At 58.5% G+C, this 24,727-nt stretch overlaps 1 protein-coding gene across 1 annotated transcript; it reads left to right on the forward strand.

The window, feature by feature from the left end:
* Positions 1 to 596: 596 nt before the first annotated feature.
* KCNN3 (potassium calcium-activated channel subfamily N member 3) lies at positions 597 to 21,035 on the forward strand. The gene is made up of 8 exons (XM_063176309.1): positions 597 to 1,419; positions 4,390 to 4,485; positions 7,376 to 7,794; positions 14,264 to 14,405; positions 15,896 to 16,006; positions 17,624 to 17,751; positions 17,923 to 17,992; positions 19,181 to 21,035. Exons 1-8 carry the CDS (start codon positions 703 to 705, stop codon positions 19,475 to 19,477), a joined length of 1,980 nt encoding a protein of 659 aa, XP_063032379.1. The 5' UTR covers positions 597 to 702; the 3' UTR covers positions 19,478 to 21,035.
* Positions 21,036 to 24,727: the final 3,692 nt, after the last annotated feature.

A 24,727-nucleotide genomic window follows, 5' to 3' on the forward strand; every position in this document is an offset into this window, starting at 1 on the left:
ATGTTCCGTGGTGTCTTTTAATAAGGTTTCTAGCAGCCAATTCCCTCCAGATTATCTGCTTCCCAAACTCCTACACTCACATCTGCTCCTCTCCTGCAACAGCTGGGCACGGCAGGGGCTGGGGGTGCCTGGGTGGGCTGGGGGTTTTGAGGGGGGATTGGGGCCCCATATAGATCTGTGTGTATATATCCCATACTCTGGCTCTACCCCGACCTTGGGGACACCGTGGACACACACACTGTGCCCCCCGTCCGTGGGGTGACCCACCCCGGCATGGGAACACCTGCTCCGGCTGCCGCTGGTAATCCCCGGCCTCTAAACGGATTAAAGGGATCATATCAAAGGAGGGGGGATGCCCGTGGGGGAACCCAATGGGTTAAACAGATTTGGGGTCGTTCGGGACTCGCCCATCGGCGCAGCCCGGTGCACTACAAGTCCCGAACGACCCCGCAGAGATGCAGGAGCCGGGGGTGTGATCTGGGGGGGGAGATCCAAAGCGGGGAGCGGGCGGGGATGATGTCAGCCTGCGGGGAGCCCCGGCGTGGCCAATGGCGCTGCGGGGCCGGGCCAGCGGCAGCGGCGGGGGCGGTGGCGGCGGCGATAGCGGCGAGAGCAACGGAGCCCATTCATGATCCAGCGAACGGCGCCGGTGGCGAGTAAAGCGGAACCGGTGCCCCGCAAAGCGGCGCCGGTCCCGCCGTCATGGAGACATCGGGGCATCTCCACGATTCGGGCGTGGGGGACTTGGAGGAGGACGGTCGGTGTCCCTGCCCGTTACCGGGGGATGAACGGTCACCGCCGCCGCCCTCCGCGCTGCCGCCGCTCCAGCACAGCCTGTTGCACTCCTCGCCCGGGTCGCTACGGGCCCCTCCTCCTCCTCCCGCCGCCCCCGCCGCCCTCCACCCTTCCTCCCGCCACGGCAGCCAGCTCAACCTCGGCGACCACCCCGCGGGCTCCGGGGTGCCGAGCGGCAAGCACCGGCAGCCCAGCCCTCTGGTTCACCGGCGGGACAGCAACCCCTTCACCGAGATCGCCATGAGCTCCTGCAAGTACAGCGGCGGCGTGATGAAGCCCCTCAGCCGGCTCAGCGCATCCCGACGGAACCTCATCGAGGCCGAGCCGGAGGCGCAGCCCCTGCAGCTCTTCGGTGCCGGCGAACCCCCCGAAATTGTCGTCTCACGAGAGGACAACCATGCGCCCGCCGCCCACCGTCCCAGCCGCCCGCCCGCCCGCCCGGCCCCCAGCACCTTTGCCAAGGGGCCCAAGCGCAAGGCACAGAACATTGGGTACCGCCTCGGGCACCGCCGGGCACTGTTCGAGAAGAGGAAGCGCCTCAGCGACTACGCGCTCATCTTCGGCATGTTTGGCATTGTCGTCATGGTCATTGAGACCGAGCTCTCCTGGGGGCTCTACTCCAAGGTACCGGCGGGGCCGGGGGTGTGCGCGGGGCTGGCGGGGTGAACGTGGAGCCATTTGCCCCATCTGTGCCCCGGGGTAAATATGGAGCTCCTCTGGAGCGGAGGGATGTTCCTGGGGACTGGAGGGATGTTCCCGGAGCTCTCTGTAGTGGATGCCGCAGCCACAGGTGTTGGGCAGGGTGAGCACCCGGCTGGAGGTGCAGGAGCTCTGTGCTGGTGGCTCCGGCAGCAGCAGGCACCGACCCGCTGAGGTTTGTGTGCCTGTTGCTGGCACGGCACTGCACTCCTCACAAGCACTGTGCCCCCGGCCGTGCAGTGAAGCACCCCCTCCCTCCTCCTCCTCCTCCTCCTCCTCCTCCACACCCCTTCCTGCCTTTTTAAAATTTTTTTCGCCTTTTTTTTTTCTTTTTTTTTTTTTTTTTTTTTTTGCAGGACAGTGCCTTTTTATTTATAATTCTCCCCCCCCCACGTCCCTTCCAGCAGCTCCTGCTCCCAGGGCTGCGCTGGTTGGCAGCGATATGAATAACTCTTTGTATAGACATCTGTCATGTTATTTATACTTATCCAGAGAAGGGGGGAAGGCATCGGCACCCCCACCAGCACCCATGGGCGTCAGCGGGGCCGGCGCTGCTGCCGAGGGGGCTGGGGGGCAGCCGGGGGGGTCCCGGTGCTGCCCGGGGAGGGGAAGGAGCGGTGGGAAGGGGAAGGAGCGGTGGGAAGGGGCTGCTCCCCCTTCCTGCCATGATCCATGGGCACTGTCAGCACGGGAGGGGGAGGAGGGAATGCATGCAATCGGGGGTCCCTGTGGTTTTGGGGACCCTGCTGCCTCCCCAGTCTGGTTTGGGGGGGTCCTGAACCCCATCTTTGCACGGGTCAGCGGGCACAGGGGGGTGCAGGCGGCAGGTCCGCCGCTCTGTCTGAGGCAGGGGCACGCCAAGCTGGCATCCTCGCCGAGAAAGAAAGATGCTCCAAAGCCGGAGCCTTTTCCTGGTGGTTCCCGCTCCCCCTTTGGCAGGAGCGAAGCCAAACCAGCATCCCCCAGCTGCATCTGGTACCTGTTGAGCCGCAGCCGCCCCGGCAGGCTCCGTGCGGCGCCGGGGGGATTGTCCAGGCTCGCCAGCAGAGCGCTGCCATGCTCAGTGGCCCCAGCACGCCGAGCTGCTGTGTCAGCTGGGGAAGACCCCGTGAGTCAGCGCTGCTGCCATGCAGCAGCTGTGACACGCTGCTGCCCCTCTGTCACACCAACAATCGCGCTGACAGCCCCGGGCAGGCTGCAGGAGAGTCCCTGGCTCCGGCCTCCGCAGGCCCCTGGGCCAGGTTTGCAGCAGCTGCGTGAAAATCCCCCGGTGGGAAAGCAGAACTCGGTGGCAGGGCCGTGATCGCGGGTGTGGGAGTGCCTGTGGTGCAGATGGGGTGCAGCTCCAGCCCTGCCCCGCGGCCCCAGCCGTGCCACCACGTGCTGCCAGGCACAGGGTGCCAGGGCTGGGCTGGGCACCAAGGGCACGGTGAGCAGGGTTTGCCTGTCAATTGGCTGTGGGCAGCACAGGGCCTCTCGATTCTGCGGCTCCCACCACCCGTGTGCAGCATCCTGCCATCACCTGGTGCAGCAGGACGCGTGCCAGGGGTGCCAAGGTCCTTCCCCGCTTCAGCCCAGACCCCACGGTGCTTGCTGTGAGCATGGGATCCAGGAATGGCCTCTCCTGACAGCTCTCCTCATGCAGGAGGCATTGGTGCACGATTGTGACACTCACCAGGTGCCCCACGCAGGGTTTGTGCCCCTGAGGAGGGTCTGGCCAGAGCCACCTTGGCACAAGGCTGCCCTTGGAGCTTGCCTGTTAATAGTAGTGTTTAGTCACAGCACTTTTCTTAGCACCAGCCATTATATCCACACAATTGCACAGCCAGAGCCAAGTCGTTAACAATGCGGAGCCGCCTCCACAGCAAATAGTCCCTTCTCTGCGTGCAAACAGCCTGTGGGGATGAGGAGCAGGGGGAACGGGGAGCCAAGGCAGGCCAGAAACAGCCCAGAGCCAGGCCAGAGCCAGCCCAGCACGCTGGGGTGCCAAGGGTTGGGTGCCATGGGCCAGCTGGGCCTTGGCAGGCCGGCTGTGCCAGGCCTCAGCACGCTGGGGGTGGCACTGAGGTGTGGCATGGGGGCTGAGGGGGGCTGGTTTGGGGGCAGCATCCCGGTGAGGGGCTGCCAATGCTCCCCATCAGTGGGGCTGGCACACACATGGGTTAACCAGCATCCAAAGGGAACACTGAATCCTGATTTTCACAGCCAGTTCAGCCATCAGGGAATCAGGGGCTGGGTTAATTTACATAAGATTAATTAGCTTCAGGGTCTGGTTGGATTTTCTGTGTAGATACCACAACACTGGGCTCGGGCTGGATGGGGCTGGGGCACTGGAATCTCAGAGGGGAGGTTGGGAACTGCACTCAGCAGAGCAGAAAACAGAATTAAAAAAGAGTTTTTGTTTATTTTTGCTGGTGGTACCAGTGGTGGCAGTGATGCTGGTGCTCTGGTGGTGCCCTTACTACTGTGTCAGGCTGCTCAGGGGGAAGCTGAAGCAGCACAAGAGCTGTTGAGGATGGGATAGCAGGGAATGGGGGCTGGGTTAATTTACATATAATTAGCTGGAGGGTCTGGTTGGATTTTCTGTGTGGATGCCACAACACTGGGCTCAGGCCGGATGGGGCTGGGGCACTGGTGTTGCACATCGCAGAGGGGAGGCTGGGACCTGCAGAACAGAATTAAAAAAGAGTTTTTGTTTATTTTTGCTGGTGGTCCCAGTGGTGCTGATGGCTCTGATGGTGCCCTTGCTACTGTGTCAGGCTGCTCAGGGGGAAGCTGAAGCAGCACAAGAGCTGTTGAGGATGGGATAGCAGGTTTTGGGGGTCAGTATTTCCTTTGGGGTGTGGAGCCCACAGCTGTGTGCCCCTTAATGCCCTCGCTGCTTTCCCCCTGCAGGACTCCATGTTCTCCCTGGCCCTGAAATGCCTTATAAGCCTCTCCACCGTCATCCTGCTGGGCCTCATCATCGCCTACCACACCCGGGAGGTGCAGGTAGGTGCTGGCATCGCCACTGAGGGGCTGTGGGGTTCGCCAACCGCCTGTGAGTGGGGCACAGCACCTGAGCTCACATCCTGGAGCATCCTTCCTCTTTGCCAGGGTCCTGGGGGGCAGTCCTTGGTCTGTCTGGGCCCCAGGTGCTGGGCAGATATGCTGGAGGAGACCACAGCCAGGAAGGGCTCGAGGCAGTCAAAGTGCCAAGGAAAGCCGAGAAATCCTTTCCTAATCAGGGCTGCACACTCTCTTCCTCCCTGGGAAGTTGAAGGGCTCCCAGTTTGTTCCAGGAAGGCTCTGCTTCCCTGGGCCTCGGCACAGTGCCAGCCCGCTCAGGGCCTGGGAGGAATGAATCACCAGGCAGGAGAAGGAGCATCCTGGGCAGGGATGTCAAACCCCCAGCCCTGAGTGCACCAAAACCCCACCTTGTCCCTCCTGGGGCTGGGGGGCTTTGCCATGGAGGGTTGGCAGCAGCATCCCACTCCCTGTCTGCCCCCACGGGGACCAAGCCTGGGGGGGGTTGAGTTGCTCAATGCAAATATTTGAGAGCTCTGCTTGTTGCTGCAATAATATTTACCCCAGGATGACGGTGGCTGGGGTCAGCAGGGTGAGCTGTGCCCTCCCTGCTCGCTGTTTCCTCTCTGCTTGTTGTTGCTGGCAGGGATTTGGGCAAACACAGCATCCACCCAGGCAGCACACAGGTCATCCCACATCTCCTGCCCTGACCAAAGTGCCACTGCTGTCCCCCTGCACCTCACCGTGATCCCAGTGCTCTGCCAGGCCACTCACGCTGGGAGACAGGGAATGAGATAAGTGTGACTTGATCTGCTCCAAACAAAGTGGTGCTGGCTGCTCGTTGCCCTGGGTGTTATAAAGTGTGATAACGAAATTGCTGATAACCCAACAGAAATCGAATGGGGCTGCCAGAGCTGTAAATCCTCAACTTCTTGTACCTCTTGGCCAAGGTGTGTTCACCTGGCCATGGCACTTGTCAGACCTCCCAGCCTCTGGGAAACAATCAGCCTCTTCCCTCAGGATTCCCTCTTCCTCTCTTGCCCAGAGGAGCTGCCTCATCACTGGAGGTGTTCAAGGCCAGGCTGAGTGGAGTTTGGAGCAGCCTGGTGTAGTGGAAGGTGTCCCTGCCCATGAAAATGGGTGGAATGAGATGAGCTTTAAGGTCCTGTTCAACCCAAACCAGCCTGTGATTCTATCATCCTACTAATTGTGTTAATTAGTCCTTTGAAGGCCTTCCTGTGCCTCAGTTTCTCTGGGGCTGAGGCATCACTCAACCCCACGTTATATCACAGCAGGTGAAGGAGAGCAGTGCTGGCAATGCTGCCAGCTCCTGCCAGGGTGTTCTGGAGGGGCAGAGACTCCTCATCCCTGTGCTTTGAGTGCCTGGAGCTGCTCAGGCTCCTGGAGAAACTTTAATCCTCATGAGGCGTCCTGGTAGCTTTTCTTGGCCTTTGTTTTCCTGGAGATGTGGTGGCTCTTGCTCCCTCCCCTGCTGGAGCCAGGGATGCTGCATGTGTTGGGAAATGCCCCCCTGGGTACCACTGAACCACTCTAGGTTTCCATGGAAACCCACTTTGATGCTTTACAGGTACAGAACAGAGAGGGGCTGGCTCAGGCTCGGGGGAATCCTGCCCAAACCTTGCTCCTTCCCCTCCCCGGCCTGTGGCAGTTCCCCATCACACAGGCAAAAGGCTCCTGCCTTTTCCGCCTGCTAATTTGTTTATTTTAACACCCTTTTCCAGGAAGGAATAGGCTGTCAGCTTGCTAAATGCCTGAGGATCTCCCTTGACAGCTTGGAGCATTTTTGTAAACAATTTCTCAAACAAAGCAGCTAAAAGGAGCAGAGTTTTCCCTACAGAAAGGGAGGTGGCTGGGACAGCCACACCGTGAGTCAGCCCCGGTGGCTCCTGCCATCCCCAGGGAGAGCCCCAGATGCCAGGCTGGGCTGGCACAGGTGCACTGGGGCCTCTGCAGGGTCGTTCCTGGGCTCACGGCCAGCTGGGGTTGAGCTCCCCACTCACCCCTCACCCTCTGCCCAGGCCTGGCTCTGTGAGCGAGCCAGCGCCGCTCCGTGAGTGAAGGATTGAGGACACTGGACAATGGCACCACTGCCACATCCCCCCCTTGGATCCCTTCCTGGTGCTTTCTTTGGCAAGTGCTGCTGGCAGAGAGGCCCTGAGCAGGTCCCTCCTGCTGGGTCACGCCAGGGAGGAGCCAATGGCAGCCTCAGCACTGCCCCTGCCCAGTCACCTGCCTGGGTGACTCGCAGGGCTCTGGTGGCATCCCAGAGAGGCCAGCTGAGCTGTCACCTCCCCGGCTCCTGCAGAGACCCCAACTCCATCACTGAGGATGGGAGAGGAGCTGCTGTACCCAGGATGAACCGTCAGTTGCCATGACAACTGGATCCCATCTCCGCCAGCAGCTGGATGCTCCGACTGTGCTGTTCACTGCCCAGATACTGCCCTGGCACTCGGGGTGTGCCCACTGTCAGCGAAATCAGTGCAACCCCAGGGGCAGAGGGACTGGGGTGACTCATGCTGGTGCTCTGTGGCACCATGGCTTGCCCATTTCTGTGGCCTGGATGAGGGGGACGTTTTGGGAGGTGGGCTCCTGCCAGCCAGATTTTGAGCCTGGGTGCTCAAGGCCGGGCACCTTAAAAGTTTTGGTGGCCGTCCCTGGCGCACACCAGCAGGGCAGCACAGAACTCGGTGGTGATTCATTCCCATGTTTTTCCTCCCCATCCATCCCCAACGCTTCTGGCTGAGCCACACCCAGCTCCCCTGAGCTCTGACCCCCAGATCCTGTGGAGGGAGGGTCAGGGATGGCAGTGGGCAGGTTGTGGGGCCTGCGTGGTGACTGTTTTGCATCCTGGCAGCTCTTTGTGATCGACAACGGAGCTGACGACTGGCGGATAGCGATGACGTACGAGCGCATCCTCTACATCAGCCTGGAGATGCTGGTCTGTGCCATCCACCCCATCCCCGGGGAGTACAAATTTTTCTGGACAGCTCGCCTGGCCTTCTCCTACACCCCATCCCGGGCAGAGGCCGATGTGGACATCATCCTGTCCATCCCCATGTTCCTGCGCCTCTACCTGATCGCCCGGGTGATGCTGCTGCACAGCAAGCTCTTCACCGACGCCTCCTCGCGCAGCATCGGGGCGCTCAACAAGATCAACTTCAACACCCGCTTTGTCATGAAGACTCTCATGACCATCTGCCCTGGGACAGTGCTGCTGGTCTTCAGCATTTCCCTCTGGATCATCGCCGCGTGGACAGTGCGTGTGTGTGAGAGGTGAGCGGGTTTGTGGTGCTCGGGGGTTCGGGGTGTTTGCAATGAGCTGGGGCTGGGGGTTTGTGGCAGCTCAGGTGCTCAGGGCTTGGGAATGCCTGGTGGTGTGGGGTGCTCAGCTGTTGAGGATGCACAGAGGTTTGGGATGCAGGGGGGTTCAGGATGCAGGGAGGTTTGGGATGCAGGAAAGTTTGGGATGCTCAGTAGTTCAGGACACGAGCATGACGAACAGCAGTGTAGAGGTTTGGAAAGCTCCACGGTTCAGGATGTGCAGCAGTTCAGAAATGCACAGAGGTTTGGGATGCAGGGAGGTGTGGGATGTTCAGTAGTTCAGGACACGAGCATGACAAACAGTTTGGGATGTGGGGAGGTTTGGAAAGCTCCACAGTTCAGGATGTGCAACAAATCAGGATGCAGGGAGGTTCAGGATGCATGGAGGTTCAGGATGCAGGGGAGTTCAGGATGCAGGGAGGTTTGGGATGCAGGGAGGTTTGGGATGCTTAGGACAGGAGCGTGACAAACAGCAGTGTGGAGGTTTGGAATGCTCCACAGTTCAGGATGTGCAGCAGTTCAAGATGCAGGGAGGTTCAGGATGCAGGGAGGTTTGGGATGCAGGGAGGTTTGGAATGCTCAGTAGTTCAGGACACGAGCATGACAAACAGTTTGGGATGTGTGGAGGTTTGGAAATCCCCATGGTTCAGGATGTGCAGCAGTTCAGGAATGCACAAAGGTTCAGGATGCATGGAGGTTCAGGATGCAGGGAGGTTTGGGGTGCATGGAGGTTTGAGATTCTCAGTAGCTCAGGACACGAGTAGTTCAGGACAAACAGCAGTTTGGGATGTGTGGAGGTTTGGAAAGCTCCACGGTTCAGGATGCGCAGCAGTTCAGGAATGCACAGAGGTTCAGGATGCATGGAGATTTGGGATGTAGGTGGTTTGGGATGCTCAGTAGTTCAGGACACGAAATAACAAGCAGCAGTTTGGGATGTGTGGAGGTTTGGGAAGCTCCACGGTTCAGGATGTGCAGCAGTTCAGAAATGCACAGACGTTGAGGATGAATGGAGGTTTGGGATGCAGGGAGGTTTGGGGTGCATGGAGGTTTGGGATGCTCAGTAGCTCAGGACACGAGTAGTTCAGGACAAACAGCAGTTTGGGATGTGTGAAGGTTTGGAAAGCTCCACAGTTCAGGATGTGCAGCAGTTCAGAAATGCACAGACGTTGAGGATGAATGGAGGTTTGGGATGCAGGGTGATTTGGGATGCTCAGTAGCTCAGGACACGAGCATGACAAACAGTTTGGGATGTGTGGAGGCTTGGAAAGCTCCACGGTTCAGGATGTGCAGCAGATCAGGATGTGCAGCAGCTCAGGAATGCATGATGATGTGCAGCGGCTCTGGGAGCTCAGCACTTTGTGGTTTGGGATTCAGGGCAGTTTGGAATTCTCAATGGAGATGTGATGTCCCAACAGCCTGGAGGAGGGGGTGTTGGGGCCTCAGTGGCTCCCTGCACTGAGCCCTGCTGTCACAGATGATAAATGGCACAGGCAGGAAGCAGAGCAGGCTCAGCCCTGTCCTCACAGGTCCTTGTGCAAGAGAACATCTGTGAGAAGCCCCAGGAGCACGAGAGGGGGACAAGGAGAGTGGCAGGAGCTGGGGGCTGCCTATGGGGAGGGCCCAGAGGTGCTGATGGGGAGTGACAGGGCCTGGCTCAGGCTCCAGCATCGCTGCAAGTGACTGCCATGACAACACTGTGGTGACATACCCACAGCTCGATGGCATCGCGCCAGCGCCAGCGTGCTCAGCACCGGGGTTGCTGTGGCGACCAGCCTGGTGGGTATCACTGCACCTCCATCTCCCGGGGACCTGCCACCACTCTTTGTCTGCTGAGGGAGCCGGGGGGCTGTGCTGGTGGCAGCCCAGGGCTGTGCCAGGAGGTTTTCTCCACAGGCTGCCAGCAGCACCTGGGAAGAGAGGGCAGGTCCTTCATGAGCTGCCCTGCTGTGGCAGCTTTGTGTCATCCTTGGAGCTGAGGTGTGAGGGATCACAGCAACTGGCACCCCGGGGTTACCTGGGACACCCAGGTTGCTTTCAAAGTGAGAGGAAGGCCACCCCCCTCCTCCTCAGGGTGGGACCCGTTGCTGTGGTCACGCTGCAAAGGGGCATTAGGGCAGCTGGAAATGCTGTGGCGGTGGCGTGGGACGGCACACTGAGATTTTATGAGCTTTTACTGCCTGCATTTGCCTTCCTGCCTCCCTTAATGATGCTCTCCTTATGAGCTGGAAGCTCAGGCACTGCCTAATTGTGTTTGAGAAATTGTGGTTTGTGCCTCCTCAGCAGGGAGCAGGAGGACAGGCACCCAGGACACACACACAGGAGGGTAACCCAACCCCTGCCAAGGCTCGGGCTGCAAGATGCAACGAAGAGCTCTCAGGAACAAAAACTCCCCAGAAATTATGCAGACGAGGCACTGCAGATCATTGGCAGTTGCCATCACCTCCCTCAGTGTACAGAGAGAGGCAGAAGAGAACCCAGGTGGGCTGGAGATGCGTCAGTCCTGGGGGATGCAGGACTGGGGGAACGCAGAGCCCCTGGGACACGCTGTGTGTGTGAGGGATGCCACATCCCTGGGGGATGCACCAGCCCTGGGGGGGGTCACACAGCTCCCACAGGGGCTACCCAGGACGTGTCCCCCTGTCCCCACTGCCCACTGGCACTGGAAAACAGTTTGCTGTGGTTTGCAGCACCATTCCCTGGGCAGTTTAGAGGTGGTGGTGCCTCTCCAAGATGTGCTCCTGGGGCTGGGCTGCCACATTTTATTGGAATATTTACCAATCTAGCCAGACAGGACGTGCCTGAGCTTGTCTGGCCCTTGGTGCTGAACCAAAAAGCAGCAACTGTGGTGTTTCACCCCAGAGACACTTTGGGCTGGCTGGATTTGTGGTGTTTCACCCCAGAGACACTTTGGGCTGGTTGGATTTGTGGTGTTTCACCCACAGACACTTTTGGCTGGCTGGATTTGTGGTGTTTCACCCCATTTTTGGCTGGCTGGGTGTGTGGTGTTTCACCCCACAGACACTTTGGGCTGGCTGGGTGCTGCAGTTGGATGCATGGAGACAATTCCAGGCCTGCAGGAGCTCTGGTGGTGCTGGGATGGAGCTTCCCTCCGTAACAGGGGCTGCTCCTCAGGTTTCCCTCTGTGGAGAAGCTCTAAGGTGATGATGAAGGAAAGGAGTCGGTTCTGATGGAGGGTTGGGATCCAGAGCTTTATTCTCTGAGTGCAGCACCAGCTCCAACAGAACTCCCTGAGCCCGTGGTTGCTGCTCCTTTGAACCCCAGGGAAGGGGCAGGGAGCCACCAAGCAGGGACAAAGGGACAAAGGACACCTGGATGGCCCAATGCCCCCCAGGGGTTTGAATGTGCCAATCCTTCGGGAATTCCAGGACTGACAGACAGCGCTGGGAGGGGAAAGCAGAGGTGACTGACACACCTGGGAGGGAATTATCAGTGAGGAACCCGAGGTTCTGAGCTAAACCCTACAATCACAACGCGACAACGGCACCGAGCCGCGCTCTCCGTGGCTGTGGGGGCGGCAGCAGCATCCTCAGCATCCTCAGCATCCTCAGCATCCTCAGCATCCTCAGCATCCTCAGCATCCTCCCGTGCGCCGCGGGGCCGCTCCTCTCGCTGCTAGGCAACCTCGCCCGCCGCTCCGGTGTGCCCGCCCGGCCCCACGGAGCGCACGAGTGCCCCAGCCTGTGCCCGGAGCAGTGCCCAGAGCCCCAATGTGTGCCCGGAGCTGCCCGGAGCCCCAATGTGTGCCCGGAGCTCCAGTGTGTGCCCGGAGCAGTGCCCGGAGCCCCAGCGTGTGCCCGGAGACCCGATGTGTGCCCGGAGCCCCGATGTGTGCCCGGAGCCCCAATGTGTGCCTGGAGCCCCAGCGTGTGCCCGGAGCTGCCCACAGCCCCAGCGTGTGCCCGGAGACCCGATGTGTGCCCGGAGACCCGATGTGTGCCCGGAGCCCCGATGTGTGCCCGGAGCCCCAGCGTGTGCCCGGAGCTGCCCGGAGCCCCAATGTGTGCCCGGAGCCCCAATGTGTGCCTGGAGCCCCAGCGTGTGCCCGGAGCTGCCCGGAGCCCCAGCGTGTGCCCAGAGCCCCAGCGTGTGCTTGGAGCAGTGCCCGGAGCCCCAATGTGTGCCCGGAGCTGCCCAGAGCCCCGGTGTGTGCCCGGAGCAGTGCCCGGAGCCGTGCCCGGAGCCCCGATGTGTGCCCAGAGCCCCAGCGTGTGCCCGGAGCTGCCCAGAGCCCCAGCGTGTGCCCGGAGCCCCAATGTGTGCCCGGAGCCCTGATGTGTGCCCGGAGCCCCAGCGTGTGCCCGGAGCTGCCCACAGCCCCATCGTGTGCCCGGAGCTGTGCCCGGAGCCCCAGCGTGTGCCCGGAGCCCCAATGTGTGCCCAGAGCTGCCCGGAGCCCCAGTGTGTGCCTGGAGCCCCGATGTGTGCCCGGAGCCCCAGCGTGTGCCCGGAGCTGCCCAGAGCCCCAGTGTGTGCTCGGAGCAGTGCCTGGAGCCCCAGTGTGTGCCTGGAGCCCCGATGTGTGCCCGGAGCAGTGCCCGGAGCTGCCCGGAGCTGTCACACACAAGGCAGGTGCTGTGGGTGATGCTCAGGGCTCCAGAGAGGTGAGGGTGGCTGTGTGCAGGTCAGGGCATGGCACAAAGTGCCTCGGACCCTCTGCTCTGCAGCCCAGAAAGTGGTGCTGCTGTCTGAGCAGGTGGCCCCTCTTTCTGCCCAAGAGTTGATAGACCAGGGCCAAACTCTCTGGTTTATCAATCTTGCTCAAAGTGCTGCTCAGTGGAGAAAATGTCCCTCTGTCCAGCAGGCCTGGAACCCCCCTGTCCAACATGATGCTCCCTCAGGACATTCCAGCCTGTGGGATGAGGTGGGCTCAGCTCTCCTCAGGACACTGGGTGGGAGAATTGTGTGTGCCCCACTGCTGGCACTGGAATTTTGGGGAGTTTATGGGCCCTAACTCCCATAGAGCCCACAACCTATCTAACTCTGGAGTAATTCTGTGATAATTCCACTGCTGGCACTGGAATTTTGGGGAGCTCCACTGTGGTTATGGGTGCTAACTCCCATAGAGCCCATAACCTATTTAATTCTGGGAGAATTGTGTGTGCCCCACTGCTGGCACTGGAATTTTGGGGATTGCCACTGAGGTTATAGGTGCTAACTCCCATAGAGCCCATAACCTATTTAATTCTGGGATAATTGTGTGATAATTCCACTGCTGGCACTGGAATTTTGGGGAGTTTATGGGCCCTAACTCCTATAGAGCCCATAACCTATCTAACTCTGGAGTAATTGTGTGATAATTCCACTGCTGGCACTGGAATTTTGGGGAGCTCCACTGTGGTTATGGGTGCTAACTCCCATAGAGCCCACAACCTATCTAACTCTGAGATAATTGTGTGATAATTCCACTGCTGGCACTGGAATTTTGGGGAGGTTATGGGCTCTAGCCCCCCTGGCCAACCCACCCTCCCCATGGCTGAAGGTGCTTTCTCCTGCACCAGGACCTCATTTGAGTCTCCAGCTGAGGGAAAAACATTTCAGAAGAGGAGAAAACCCAACTGCTCTGCGAGCGATGCTCTTGGAGCTGGGATTGCCAAAAGCTCCATCTGTTTTCCCTCTCCAGATCCTGTGAAGAGGCTGGGAGAAGCCTGCCAGGGAGAGGCAGGAGAACAACCATCCTGCTCATGGTGGGGTGAAGGCACTGGCTGCCCCTGCCAGCTCAGGGCTGAGTTTGGCTGCCAGGGCTCAGCACCACGTCCCTGGGAGCTGTACCTGCCTGGCTTGGCTGTGCCTGCCCAGCCCTGGGAGCTGGAGGCAGCTGGGGCTCCTCTTTGTGATTTCTGGAAGAGCCACAGCCAGTCTGGGACAGCCAGAGTGGTCATCACTGACCTCACATCCCCAGCAGCAGGGACCTGGAAAATCTGCAGCATTCCCAAAGCTGCAGCCACTCCACATGTGCCGTGTCTGGAGTGTGTGGGAGCTGTTCCTGTGCTCCTGGAAGCCAAGGCTGTGCCAGAGGCTCCACAGGACCCATCCCCAGCAGTTCTGCTGGCAGCTCTGCCCTCTGGAGTGCCACAGCACCACAGGGATGCAGGGGGGATGCCAAGGGTGAGCTGCTGTGGTCAGGGCCTTTGCAGAGCCACAGCTCTTTGTCCCATCAGCACCACATGGCACGGGGGACACACAACAGCACTGGGGTGTGGTGACAGCTCTGACTGAAAGCAGAAGCCCTTTCCACCGAGTTTGTGCTCTCATTTTGTCCACGTGGGTTTTCCAGTGCCAGAAATTGTGCAACCACTGCAACTGTGGCGCATCCCACCGTGCTGTTAATCCTGTGCCCCCATTCCTGCCCCATCCACCCCTGTCCCCTGCTGTGACACTCGTGTCCCCATCTCCCTGGCAGGTACCACGACCAGCAGGATGTAACCAGCAACTTCCTGGGTGCTATGTGGCTCATCTCCATCACCTTCCTCTCCATCGGCTACGGGGACATGGTCCCACACACCTACTGTGGCAAGGGAGTCTGCCTGCTCACTGGCATCATGGTAAGGGTCGTGCTGAGCTGGTTTCCCTCCTGTGGGCTCTGTCTGTCTCCATTTCAGGAGGAGAGGCCGCTGGAATTTACCAGGGGCTGTTTCTCAGCTGTTTTGTCAATGTGCAAGGCCCAATGACTTCAGCTCTGAGGTCTCGCAGCCTGGGAGTTGATGGAGCTGTCTGAGCTGATGGATTTGGGGTGGATTTGGGCCCACACTCAGTAAGGGTGGAGTCAGGGAGCAGAAGGGCACCTGAGCATCCCTTGGCCATCCTGGTCCACACCATCTGGTTTCCACTGCTCATCTGCCAGGGGTTCCTTTCCTTCTTAGCCAAAAGGCCACCATTCTCCAGTGCCCCCATGAGCCCACCACGAGATCTCCTGGCTTGTGGGGCTTTCCTTTCCCTTTCCCTTTCCTTTTCCTGAAGGAGCAGCTGGGGGCTCCTCACAGATGTTCCCCAGCCATCAGCTCTGCCCACCTCAGCTCCAGGCCCTGGGGATGGAGCCATCCCTCCTCCCAGCTAGGGCAGACCCCATGCCATCAGCTGGGGGGGCTCCACCAAGAGGATTTCATCCTGTATTTTCTGCAGATCTCTGATGTGTCTTGGATGAGGCCAGATGCAGCAAGGCTGGTGTTGCTGGTGGGAGAAAATCCCTGTGGATGGGGGTGATGCAGCAATTGCCAGCAGAGGAGGAGCTGCTGGCTCAGCTGAGGGGGTTCCAGGCTCCCAAAACTCTTCCCCAGCCAGTGGTGACTCTGAAGTGAGGCCCAGTGCAGCCCCCCACCCCTGGGAATGGGGACCCCCACGCCCTCTGGGGTTGGAGGCTTTGCTGGGCACTCAGCACCAGGGGTAATCACCCATCCAGGAGCAGAGGGGTGGTGGCAGCCAGAGAGTGCAGCAGGACCTTTGAGGACACTGAAGGATTCAGGCCACCAGGTTAATTAATGACTCTTTGAGGACAGAGAGCTTGCCAGGCTGGCAGCACTCTGCCAGAGCTCTGGGGGCAGGCAGGGACCCAGCAGAGCTCGGCAGGGAGGCTCTGGCAAGGACAGCTCAGCACAGATGTGCACTGGGAATGCACATCTGGCCCTGATTGCTGGCATAAGGGAGCTCCCAGCTGCACCAGTTTGATTTAGGGTCCTGATTTGGGGCCCTTTCTCTGCTCTCACTGGTGTTGCCTGGTGTTTCCCCACTGCTCTCCCAGCCCAGACCTCTCTTGGGAATGGAGGGCTCTCCATCCCACAGGGCTCTGGCACAGGGCAGATCTCTGGCACAGGCTCCTCACCAAGCACTGCTGACCTTGCCAATAGCCCTGGCCTCTCCCATTAATTACAGAGCCCTTCACCAGCCACCCAAGGACACCCAGGCTCTGTAAGATCTTGTCAGGATAACAGGGAGGACATGTAGCTTTAGCAATCTGCAGATTTCAAGGGTGAGGGTGGGAGTGCTGGTGTTACAAACCAGAGACAAACTGTGCTCCCCAACTGATGTCCCTGCACAGGGTGCTGGATGCACAGCACTGGTGGTGGCTGTGGTGGCCAGGAAGCTGGAGCTCACCAAAGCTGAGAAGCACGTCCACAACTTCATGATGGACACACAGCTGACCAAGAGGGTAAGGTGACATGGGGGCATTGCTGTGTGCCAGGAGCTGGGGGTTTGGGCCACCGTGGCAGGAGAGAGGTGTCAGCACCTCTGGATCTGTGGGAACCACAGTGGGAGAAGGTGCCAGCATCTCTGAGTGAAGCTACAATGGGGTTTGGGCTACCATGGCAGGAAGGAGATGTCAGCACGTCTGGATCTGTGGGAACCACAGTGGGAGAAGGTGCCAGCATCTCTGAGTGAAGCTACAACGGGATTTGGGCCACTGTGGCAGGAAGGAGATGTCAGCACCTCTGGATCTGTGGGAACCACAGTGGGAGAAGGTGCCAGCATCTCTGAGTGAAGCTACAACGGGATTTGGGCCACCGTGGCAGGAGAGAGGTGTCAGCACCTCTGGATCTGTGGGAACCACGGGGGGAGAAGGTGCCAGCATCTCTGAGTGAAGCTACAACAGGAGAGGAAGGTGTTGGCACCTTTGGGGGTAAATCCTGTGGGTACCACTGCTGAGGAAGTTTTCCAGATGCTGTGGATGTTGCACAGGCAGCAGCGTTACACTGAGACAAAGAGCAGCAGCTGTCTTCCAGGGATTGAGGTGATTTTGGGAGCACACTCCCTCCTCTTCCAGAGCATGATCTCACTCCTCTTGCTGTCAGGAAGACAAGTGGATTTCAGTGATTTCAGTGTCCACCACGGATAAGAACCATACTGTGAGGCTCCTCTGAGGAGAGCCTGCAGCAGGGTGTTCGTGGGGTCACCAGAACTGGTGTCACATCCCTGGGAGCGTGGAGGAGCTGCAGGAGGTCGCTGGTGTTGGCAGCCTCACCATGGCAAAGCATCAACAAGCCAACAGTGGGTGTCACATAATGGGCTCTGCTCTGTTTTAGAGGGGATGGTGGCAAAACAAGCCTGGGAAAAGGCAGCTACTGGTGGGCTGCAAGCAGGGCACGCACTTCACCCCAGAGAGCAGAGCCCCAGCCAAAGCCCTGACACCCCAGGAATAGTCAGGAACCTTGGTGTGACCAGGCTGGGAGAGCAAAACAGCTGCTGAGCCCCTCTGCAGTGCCATTGATAGGGATCTGCAGGCTCCAGGCCAGGCACAGAGCAGCCAATTGCTCCTGGAGTGAGCAGCTGAGCTGTGCTTCAGGCACAGAGCTGCAGAAATCACATCCCAGCATCAGCAGCACAACTGGGACCTGCTGGCCTGGGACCTGCCAGGATTCACAGATGGGTGCCCCCCTGTCCATCCTGCCCTGCAGAAGCTCCTGATGATCTCTCTCGGGAGGTTCCCAGCATAGCAATGTCAGAAATTCTGAGAAAGAGCCTGAAATGCAGCATTTCCCCTGGCCTGCAGGCAGCTGGTGGAGAAAAAACTTTGTTTTTTTTTTTTTTCTTGAGGCTTATGGTACAACTTTGTGCGTGGGCAAAGAGCCAGGACTGGGATGTGGGTGCAGCAGGGGCCAACAGCTCTGCCCTCTCTTGCTGCTTGAAGTGCTCAGCATCCCCTGGAACAGCCCAGGAGAGTCTGTGGGTGCAGAGCCTCTCTCCAGCTGGGGCAGGGGATGTGCAGCACTGGTTCAGTGTCTCTGAGGTCCCACATGCCTGGGGACCTGCAGCCACTCTTCCTTTTCAGATCAAGAACGCTGCGGCCAACGTCCTGAGGGAAACGTGGCTGATCTACAAACACACCAAGCTGCTGAAGAAGATCGACCACGCCAAAGTCAGGAAGCACCAGAGGAAGTTCCTACAAGCCATCCACCAGTAAGAGGCTGTGCAGGGGGCTGGGGGCAGGCTGAGCTCCAGATAAAGCAGGATGCTGTCCCTGGCAGGGCTGTGGGGGCAGTTTTGCCTTGCCCCAGATGCAGGCAGGTGCCCAGATGCAGTTTGGAAGAGGGGAGGGAGTCCAGCCACGTGCTCTTTCCTTCCCCCCAGGTTACGGAGCGTGAAGATGGAGCAGAGGAAGCTGAGTGACCAAGCCAACACCCTTGTCGACCTCTCAAAGGCAAGTCCCACAGGAACCCTGTGGCTTGGCCAGACTCGGTGTTTCTCCTCACTCGGAATAACTAAAGCAGACTTGGCTGACCGCAAAATGCTCCGGCTCTGTAAATGTCAGCAAGGAATAGCTGCTGTGGGATGGCTGCCCTTGCAAAGCAGGAGATACACATTCATGAGCCAGAGGTTCCCTGCAACCCTCTTTTTGCAAGGGGTACCACTGCTCAGCAGCACAGATTCAGCAGAGTTTCCTTGCTTTGATGGCCAGGGATGAGCCAAACTGCAGTGGCAGAAGCCTTGGAGAAGCTGGGGTGGGCTGAGATGGGGCAGCTCTCAGGGATAAAGGGATAAAGGGGTGAGCTGAGCCAAACTGCAGTGGCAGAACCCTTGGAGAAGCTGGGGTGGGCTGAGATGGGGAGCTGAGCCAAACTGCAGTGGCAGAACCCTTGGAGAAGCTGGGGTGGGCTGAGATGGGGCAGCTCTCAGGGATAAAGGGGTGAACTGAGCCAAACTGCAGTGGCAGAAGCCTTGGAGAAGCTGGGGTGGGCTGAGATGGGGAGCTGAGCCCAGCTACAGTGGCAGAACCCTTGGAGAACATGGGGTAGGCTGAGATGGGGCAGCTCTCAGGGATAAAAGGGTGAGCTGAGCCAAACTGCAGTGGCAGAACCTTGGAGAAGCTGGGGTGGAAAGAGATGGGGCAGCTCTCAGGGATAAAGGGGTGAGCTGAGCCCAACTACAGTGGCAGAACCCTTGGAGAACATGGGGTAGGCTGAGATGGGGCAGCTCTCAGGGATAAAAGGGTGAGCTGAGCCAAACTGCAGAGGCAGAACCCTTGGAGAACATGGGGTGGGCTGAGACGGGGCAGCTCTCAGGGATAAAGGGATAAAGGGGTGAGCTGAGACAAACTGCAGTGGCAGAAGCCTTGGAGAATATGGGTGGGAAGAGATGGGGCAGCTCTCAGGGATAAAGGTGTGAGCTAAGCCAAACTGCAGTGGCAGAACCTTGGAGAAGCTGGGGTGGGCTGAGATGGGGCAGGTCTCAGGGATAAAGGGGTGAGCTGAGCCCAACTACAGTGGCAGAACCCTTGGAGAACATGGGGTAGGCTGAGATGGGGCAGCTCTCAGGGGTAAAATGGTGAGTTCTGTGGCACTTACCCCTCCAGCCACGGTACTAACTGTCCCCTGTGTCCCCTGCCCAGATGCAGAACGTGATGTACGACCTCATCACAGAGCTAAACGACCGCAGCGAGGACCTGGAGAAGCAGATCAGCGGCCTGGAATCCAAGCTGGAGCAGCTCAGTGCCAGCTTCAACTCCCTGCCCCTGCTGATGGCCGACATGCTGCGGCAGCAGCAGCAGCGCCTGCTCAGCGCCGTGCTGGAGGCCAGAGGGGTGGCTGTGCCCGTGGGCACCCCCCCGACACCCCTCTCTGAGAGCCCCATCGGGGTCAGCTCCACCTCCTTCCCCACCCCTTACACGAGCTCGAGCAGCTGCTAAAACACAGCCCCTGAGCCCTGCTGGGGACGGGGGAAGCGTTTCCACACGGATCTGTGAACTTCCCTCTGGCCCTCGAGCCGCTGCAGGAGCCTTCAGCTGGAGCCAGTAGTGGGACCAGCAGCGCCCGAGCGCCGCTCGGAGCTTTGCCAACGCCTTGGTTTGGGGAATTGCATCCCTCTTCAGGTGCCTCTACACGTGGTGAAGGAAGGGGACGGAAGGTGATGCCTTGGGCCGGCCTGTGCCGCGGCGTCCGGTGGCAGAACGGGAAAAAACCCACGCTCAATCTCAGGTCTTCACGTTTGAAAACAAAACAAAACAAACAAAACAAAACAAAACAAAACAAAACAAACAAAACACCGAGTCAGAAGCACTGAAGCAACGGAGACACCGGAGGGAGAGGTTTTTTCTCCCTGGGCCCCCTGCTCCTCTCAAGATTGCCAAACCTCGCCAGGCAGGTGCCAGCGTGGGGAGGTTGGTGATGAAGGCTCTGGCTGACGCTGCCCGTGCTCCATTCCATCTCCTAGCCACAGGACAGCCCCCTCACGCTGACAGCTGGGTGACAATGTCTGACTGTGACCTTCCTGTGGAGTTCTCTGGAGCTGTGAGTGTTTTCTACCCAGAGAAGAACAATGGACGCTTCTTCTTTCTGGTCCTCAGTGTCATATTCTGCCTGGAGACAATGCCAGAGCCAGGAAAGCAGTGCCTACAGCGTGCAGGGCCGCGCAGGGCTGTCCCCAGCCCACGTGTTGGTGGCCAGGGATGGGGCTGGCAGGCCAGCTCGGGCACTGAGGGGGTCTCCAGGTGCTCACATCACTGCCTGCTGGGAGCCTCCCAGCATTCTGCAAAGCCAGTGGGCTCTTTGCAGCAGCCTCAGAAGTGCTGGATGAACACCCCATCAGCTCCAACTGTCTCCACTCGTGCTGGGAACATCCATGCCTGAGCCCAGCTGGCAATGTCCAATCCACCAGGATCAAGCAGGAGCTCGCTGGCAAGTGATGTGGTAGCAGGGGCAGGTGCTTCATCTGTTTAAAACAAAGCCCACGGCCTTCATGCCACTTCTGCTGGGTTTGGTGGAGGGCAGCAGCACTCTCTGGCACCGTCTGGCACAGGCACTGCTGCCCATGCCTGCCAAAGTGCAGCACCTCAGACCCCATTTTACTTTTTTGCTGGTGTTCAGCTTCCTGAGGTACCCTTGGCATCACCTGGCTGCTTCTGGAACCAGCCACTTTCTGGTTTGCTTTCACCATTTCTCCCTTTTCCCTCCTCAGTTCTGCCCCAGTGTCACGTTCTGGCTTTCCTGGATCCTTGCATGGAGCCATGCCAGGCTCTGACTTTGGGGCTGCTGTTTGCTGCTTTCCACGAAAACTCAGCAGAGAGAATATTTCTATATTTTTTAAACAGATGAAGTAACCGTGTAATGACTCTGCAATATTAATTACGCCTCACCCAGCAGTGTCAGTAATTGTAATCAGTCACTGTGTTACTCCAGGTATACTCGGCCTGTAATGCTCTCCTTTGTAACTCCTTCCCTTCCATAAATAATGCTGGATTTTGTGCACACCTAGGGGTAGAGACCCACCACCCTCCTGCAGCACCACCCCTACCCCCCCAATGCTGAAGCATTTCCTTGCTGCCAGTGGTGAGAGGTGGTTCCACTCCCTGTGCCCTGCAGCTGCAGTCACATAGAAAACAAGCAGCAATTAGTGAGGAGTGCTGCCCCCATGCTGGCCCTAGGAGGAGGAGGAGGACGAGGAGGAAGGCTGCAAAATGGGATCCCCGTGCTGCAGAGGTGTTGGGAGCAGGGGACAAACACACTCACCCCTGTTGCCTTCACGTGCCCATTGCTGCTGGTCCTTGGCCAGTGGGAGATCCCTGCCTTTGGGGAAGAGCTGCTCCTCCAAGCTCTTGTAATTGGTATAATTAATATCCCGCGGATGGCTGGGGATTCACTGCTGCCTTGGAAGCCCCCCATGATCTGTTCTCAGCCCTGTGTGCCTGTGGGTGCCCCCCTGCCCATCTTGCCCTGCAGAAGCTCCTGATGATCTCTCTCAGGAGGTTCCCAGCATAGCAATGTCAGAAATTCTGAGAAGGAGCTTGAGATGCAGCATTTTCCCTGGCCTGCAGGCAGCTGGTGGAGAAAAATGCTTTCTGGGCTTCAGGATAGGAGCAAACTGCCCCTGGGATGGTGCTGTGCGTGGGATGAGGTGTGGAGATGTGTCCTGGGGCAGCAGAGAGCCAGAGGAAGTACTGATCCTTAAAGATCAATATTGCCAGCAGGAACCAGGAACCTCCCTGCCAGGCACACGACCGAGTCTGGGAAATCCAAAAAGTGAGACAAGAGCAGGAGCTGCCAGCTGCAGGCCCCAGGGTGCTCAGGACCAGAGCAAGAGTGCTGGGATTGCAGCTGGAGCAGGAACCCCCTGCTCTGGGGCACAGCAGCTGCTGCTGCAGTGGGATTTCAGCAGGGCTGGGGCACTGGGTCCCTGTGCACCCCACAGCCTTCCTCCCCCTGGCCTCATCTCAGCACAGCCTGCAGTGCAACCACCCCTGTGCCTGTGACCTGGGGTCTGCACTGTGTGCCCTGCACCTCACACCCTGCAAACTCCACATCCCACCCCTGCATTCCCCATTCCACACCCCTGAATGCCCATCCCAGCCCCCAAACTCCATATCCCACCCCTTCATCCCCCATTTCACACCCCTGAATGCCCACACATCCCTATCCCACCCCTGCACCCCCCATTCCACACCCCTGAATGCCCAAAGCCCATATCCCACCCCTGCATTCCCCATTCCACACCCCTGAATGCCCATCCCAGCCCCCAAACTCCATATCCCACCCCTTCACCCCCCATTGCACACCCCTGAATGCCCATCCCAACCCCAAAACTCCATATCCCACCCCTTCATCCCCATTCCACACCCCTGAATGCCCAAAGCCCATATCCCATCCCTTCATCCCCCATTCCACACCCCTGAATGCCCATCCCAACCCCAAAACTCCACATCCCACCCTTGCACCCCCCATTTCACACCCCTGAATGCCCAAAGCCCATATCCCACCCCTTCACCCCCATTCCACACCCCTGAATGCCCACACACCCCTATCCCACCCCTTCACCCCCCATTCCACACCCCTGAATGCCCAAAGCCCATATCCCATCCCTGCACCCCTCATTTCCACACCCTTGAATGCCCATCCCAGCCCCCAAACTCCACATCCCACCCCTTCATCCCCCATTCCACACCCCTGAACGCCCATTCCAACCCCAAAACTCCATATCCCACCCCTGCATTCCCCATTCCACACCCCTGAATGCCCAAAGCCCATATCCCACCCCTGCATTCCCCATTCCATAGCCCTGAACGCTCATCCCAGCCCGCAAACTCCACATCCCACCCCTTCACCCCCCATTCCACACCCCTGAATGCCCAAAGCCCATATCCCACCCCTGAATGCCCAAACTCCACATCCCACCCCTGCATCCCCCATTCCACACCCCTGAATGCCCATCCCAACCCCCAAACTCCACATCCCACCCCTTCATCCCCCATTCCACACCCCTGAATGCCCAAAGCCCATATCCCATCCCTGCATCCCCCATTCCACACCCCTGAATGCCCATCCCAACCCCCAAATCCCACATCCCACCCCTTCACCCCATGCCAGTTTTAGCGGTAGCCCTGACCCATCGCTCCCAGCACCAGACTCCACCATGGCCAGCAGTGGGACCAACCCACCTCCAGCCCTGCTGCCAGGAGCCCAGAGCCCACCTGAGGCCACAGGGGGGGCAGGAAGGGTGAGCAGCCCCCAGGGCAGGGCAGGGCAGCCCAGCATGCCCACCCTGATGGCAGCTCCTGGTCACCAGCGGCCTTGGCTGGCACAGCCCCGGTGAAGAGCTCCAGGAAATGCTCCCCAGCCGGCCCAGCCCAGCCCACACACCTGAGATGATCATTTTGGGTGCCCTAAGAGACATCAGGACAGAGAGAAGAGATCAGCAGCCAAGGTGGAAGAACAGCACAAGAGGAAAACCGCAGAGATGCCGACCTCCTGCAAGCTGGGAACCATCTGATCCCACAGCCCAGTGGGGCCAGTGCCCCTCCAGGACCCACCTGACCCAGCCAGTCCCATTTTTGGCACAGCCTTGGGGGCTTTTTTCTGCTCCACGAGTCTCCTTCCTGCTCTGCCTGCAAGGAACTATCCTAGAAATACCAGAAAATTTCCACAATCTCTCTGCAAACTCACGGATCTTTCTGTCCAGACTTAAGGAGCTTTGACCTGGGTTTGCATCTTGCCTCTGTACTGCTCGCTTCTTTTTTTAACGATAGGGGAAAGTATAATAGTTTATTTTAACTATGAAATATATTGCTATATTATGATGGTAATGGTAACTTTCAATTATGGTTTTGTACCCAACACGGTTGTTAGCAGGCAGCAACGCCAGGCTGCTGCCAAAAATGTCTGTTTCTGAGTACAGCTACTACTGCCAGTGAGGATGGGGCACAGGGAGAGGTGCAGAACCCGAGCTGTTGTCCTTCATCACCCTTGTACTCATTTCCAGTGCTTGGAAGCTGACCTCTGGCAGGTCTGGAGCTGATCTGTGTGCAGCCCAATGGCACCAGAGCTTTGCTTCTCCCTACAGAAAGGTCAGGGTTTTTTCCCTTTGTTCCCAGGTTCTGGAAAGCCATTTTGCCCCAGGCTGCCTCCTCCAGCAGCAGGAGGGACTCTGCTGCCTGGGCACAAGCTCTGCAAGAGTCAAAATTCCCCTTTTCCTCCAGGCTTTGTTTCCTTTTTACTTTGTGGCTCTTGAGAAAGCACTGCTGCAGAGCACATTTTCATAGAATTATGGAATCGTTGAGGTTGGAAAAGTCCTCTAAGAACATCAAGTCTGGCTGTTAAACCCAGCAGCACCACCAAGCCCACGTGCCTGAGTGCCACAAGCACAAATCTTCTAAATTCCTCCAGAGATGGGGACTCCACTGCTGCCCTGGGCAGCCTGGCCACACTTACACACCAGAAATTTTCCCAATATCCAACCTAAACCTCCCCTGGCAAAACTTTCAGACATTTTCTCTTGTCCTTTCACTTGTAACTCGGGAGAAGAGACTGGGACATGTCCAGTTCACATTTCACACCCTGCCCTGGGAGCTGCAGCTTTTGCTCAGCCTCAGGATACAATGGCATAGGAGGACAAAACCCTGGGCATGAAAGAGAAGTGAGATGAGGTTGCAGGGATTGTTCTGTCTCAG

This window comes from Melospiza melodia, chromosome 25 (genome assembly GCF_035770615.1).
Source record: "Melospiza melodia melodia isolate bMelMel2 chromosome 25, bMelMel2.pri, whole genome shotgun sequence".
Taxonomy (NCBI): domain Eukaryota; kingdom Metazoa; phylum Chordata; class Aves; order Passeriformes; family Passerellidae; genus Melospiza; species Melospiza melodia.

Coding starts and splice junctions, on each gene's coding strand:
- KCNN3 (XM_063176309.1), top strand. CDS start 703: ATGGAGACATCGGGGCATCTCCACGATTCGGGCGTGGGGGACTTGGAG. Junction 14,406..15,895: donor GCCTGCTCACTGGCATCATG/GTAAGGGTCGTG, acceptor GTCCCTGCACAG/GGTGCTGGATGCACAGCACT. Junction 17,993..19,180: donor CCCTTGTCGACCTCTCAAAG/GCAAGTCCCACA, acceptor TCCCCTGCCCAG/ATGCAGAACGTGATGTACGA.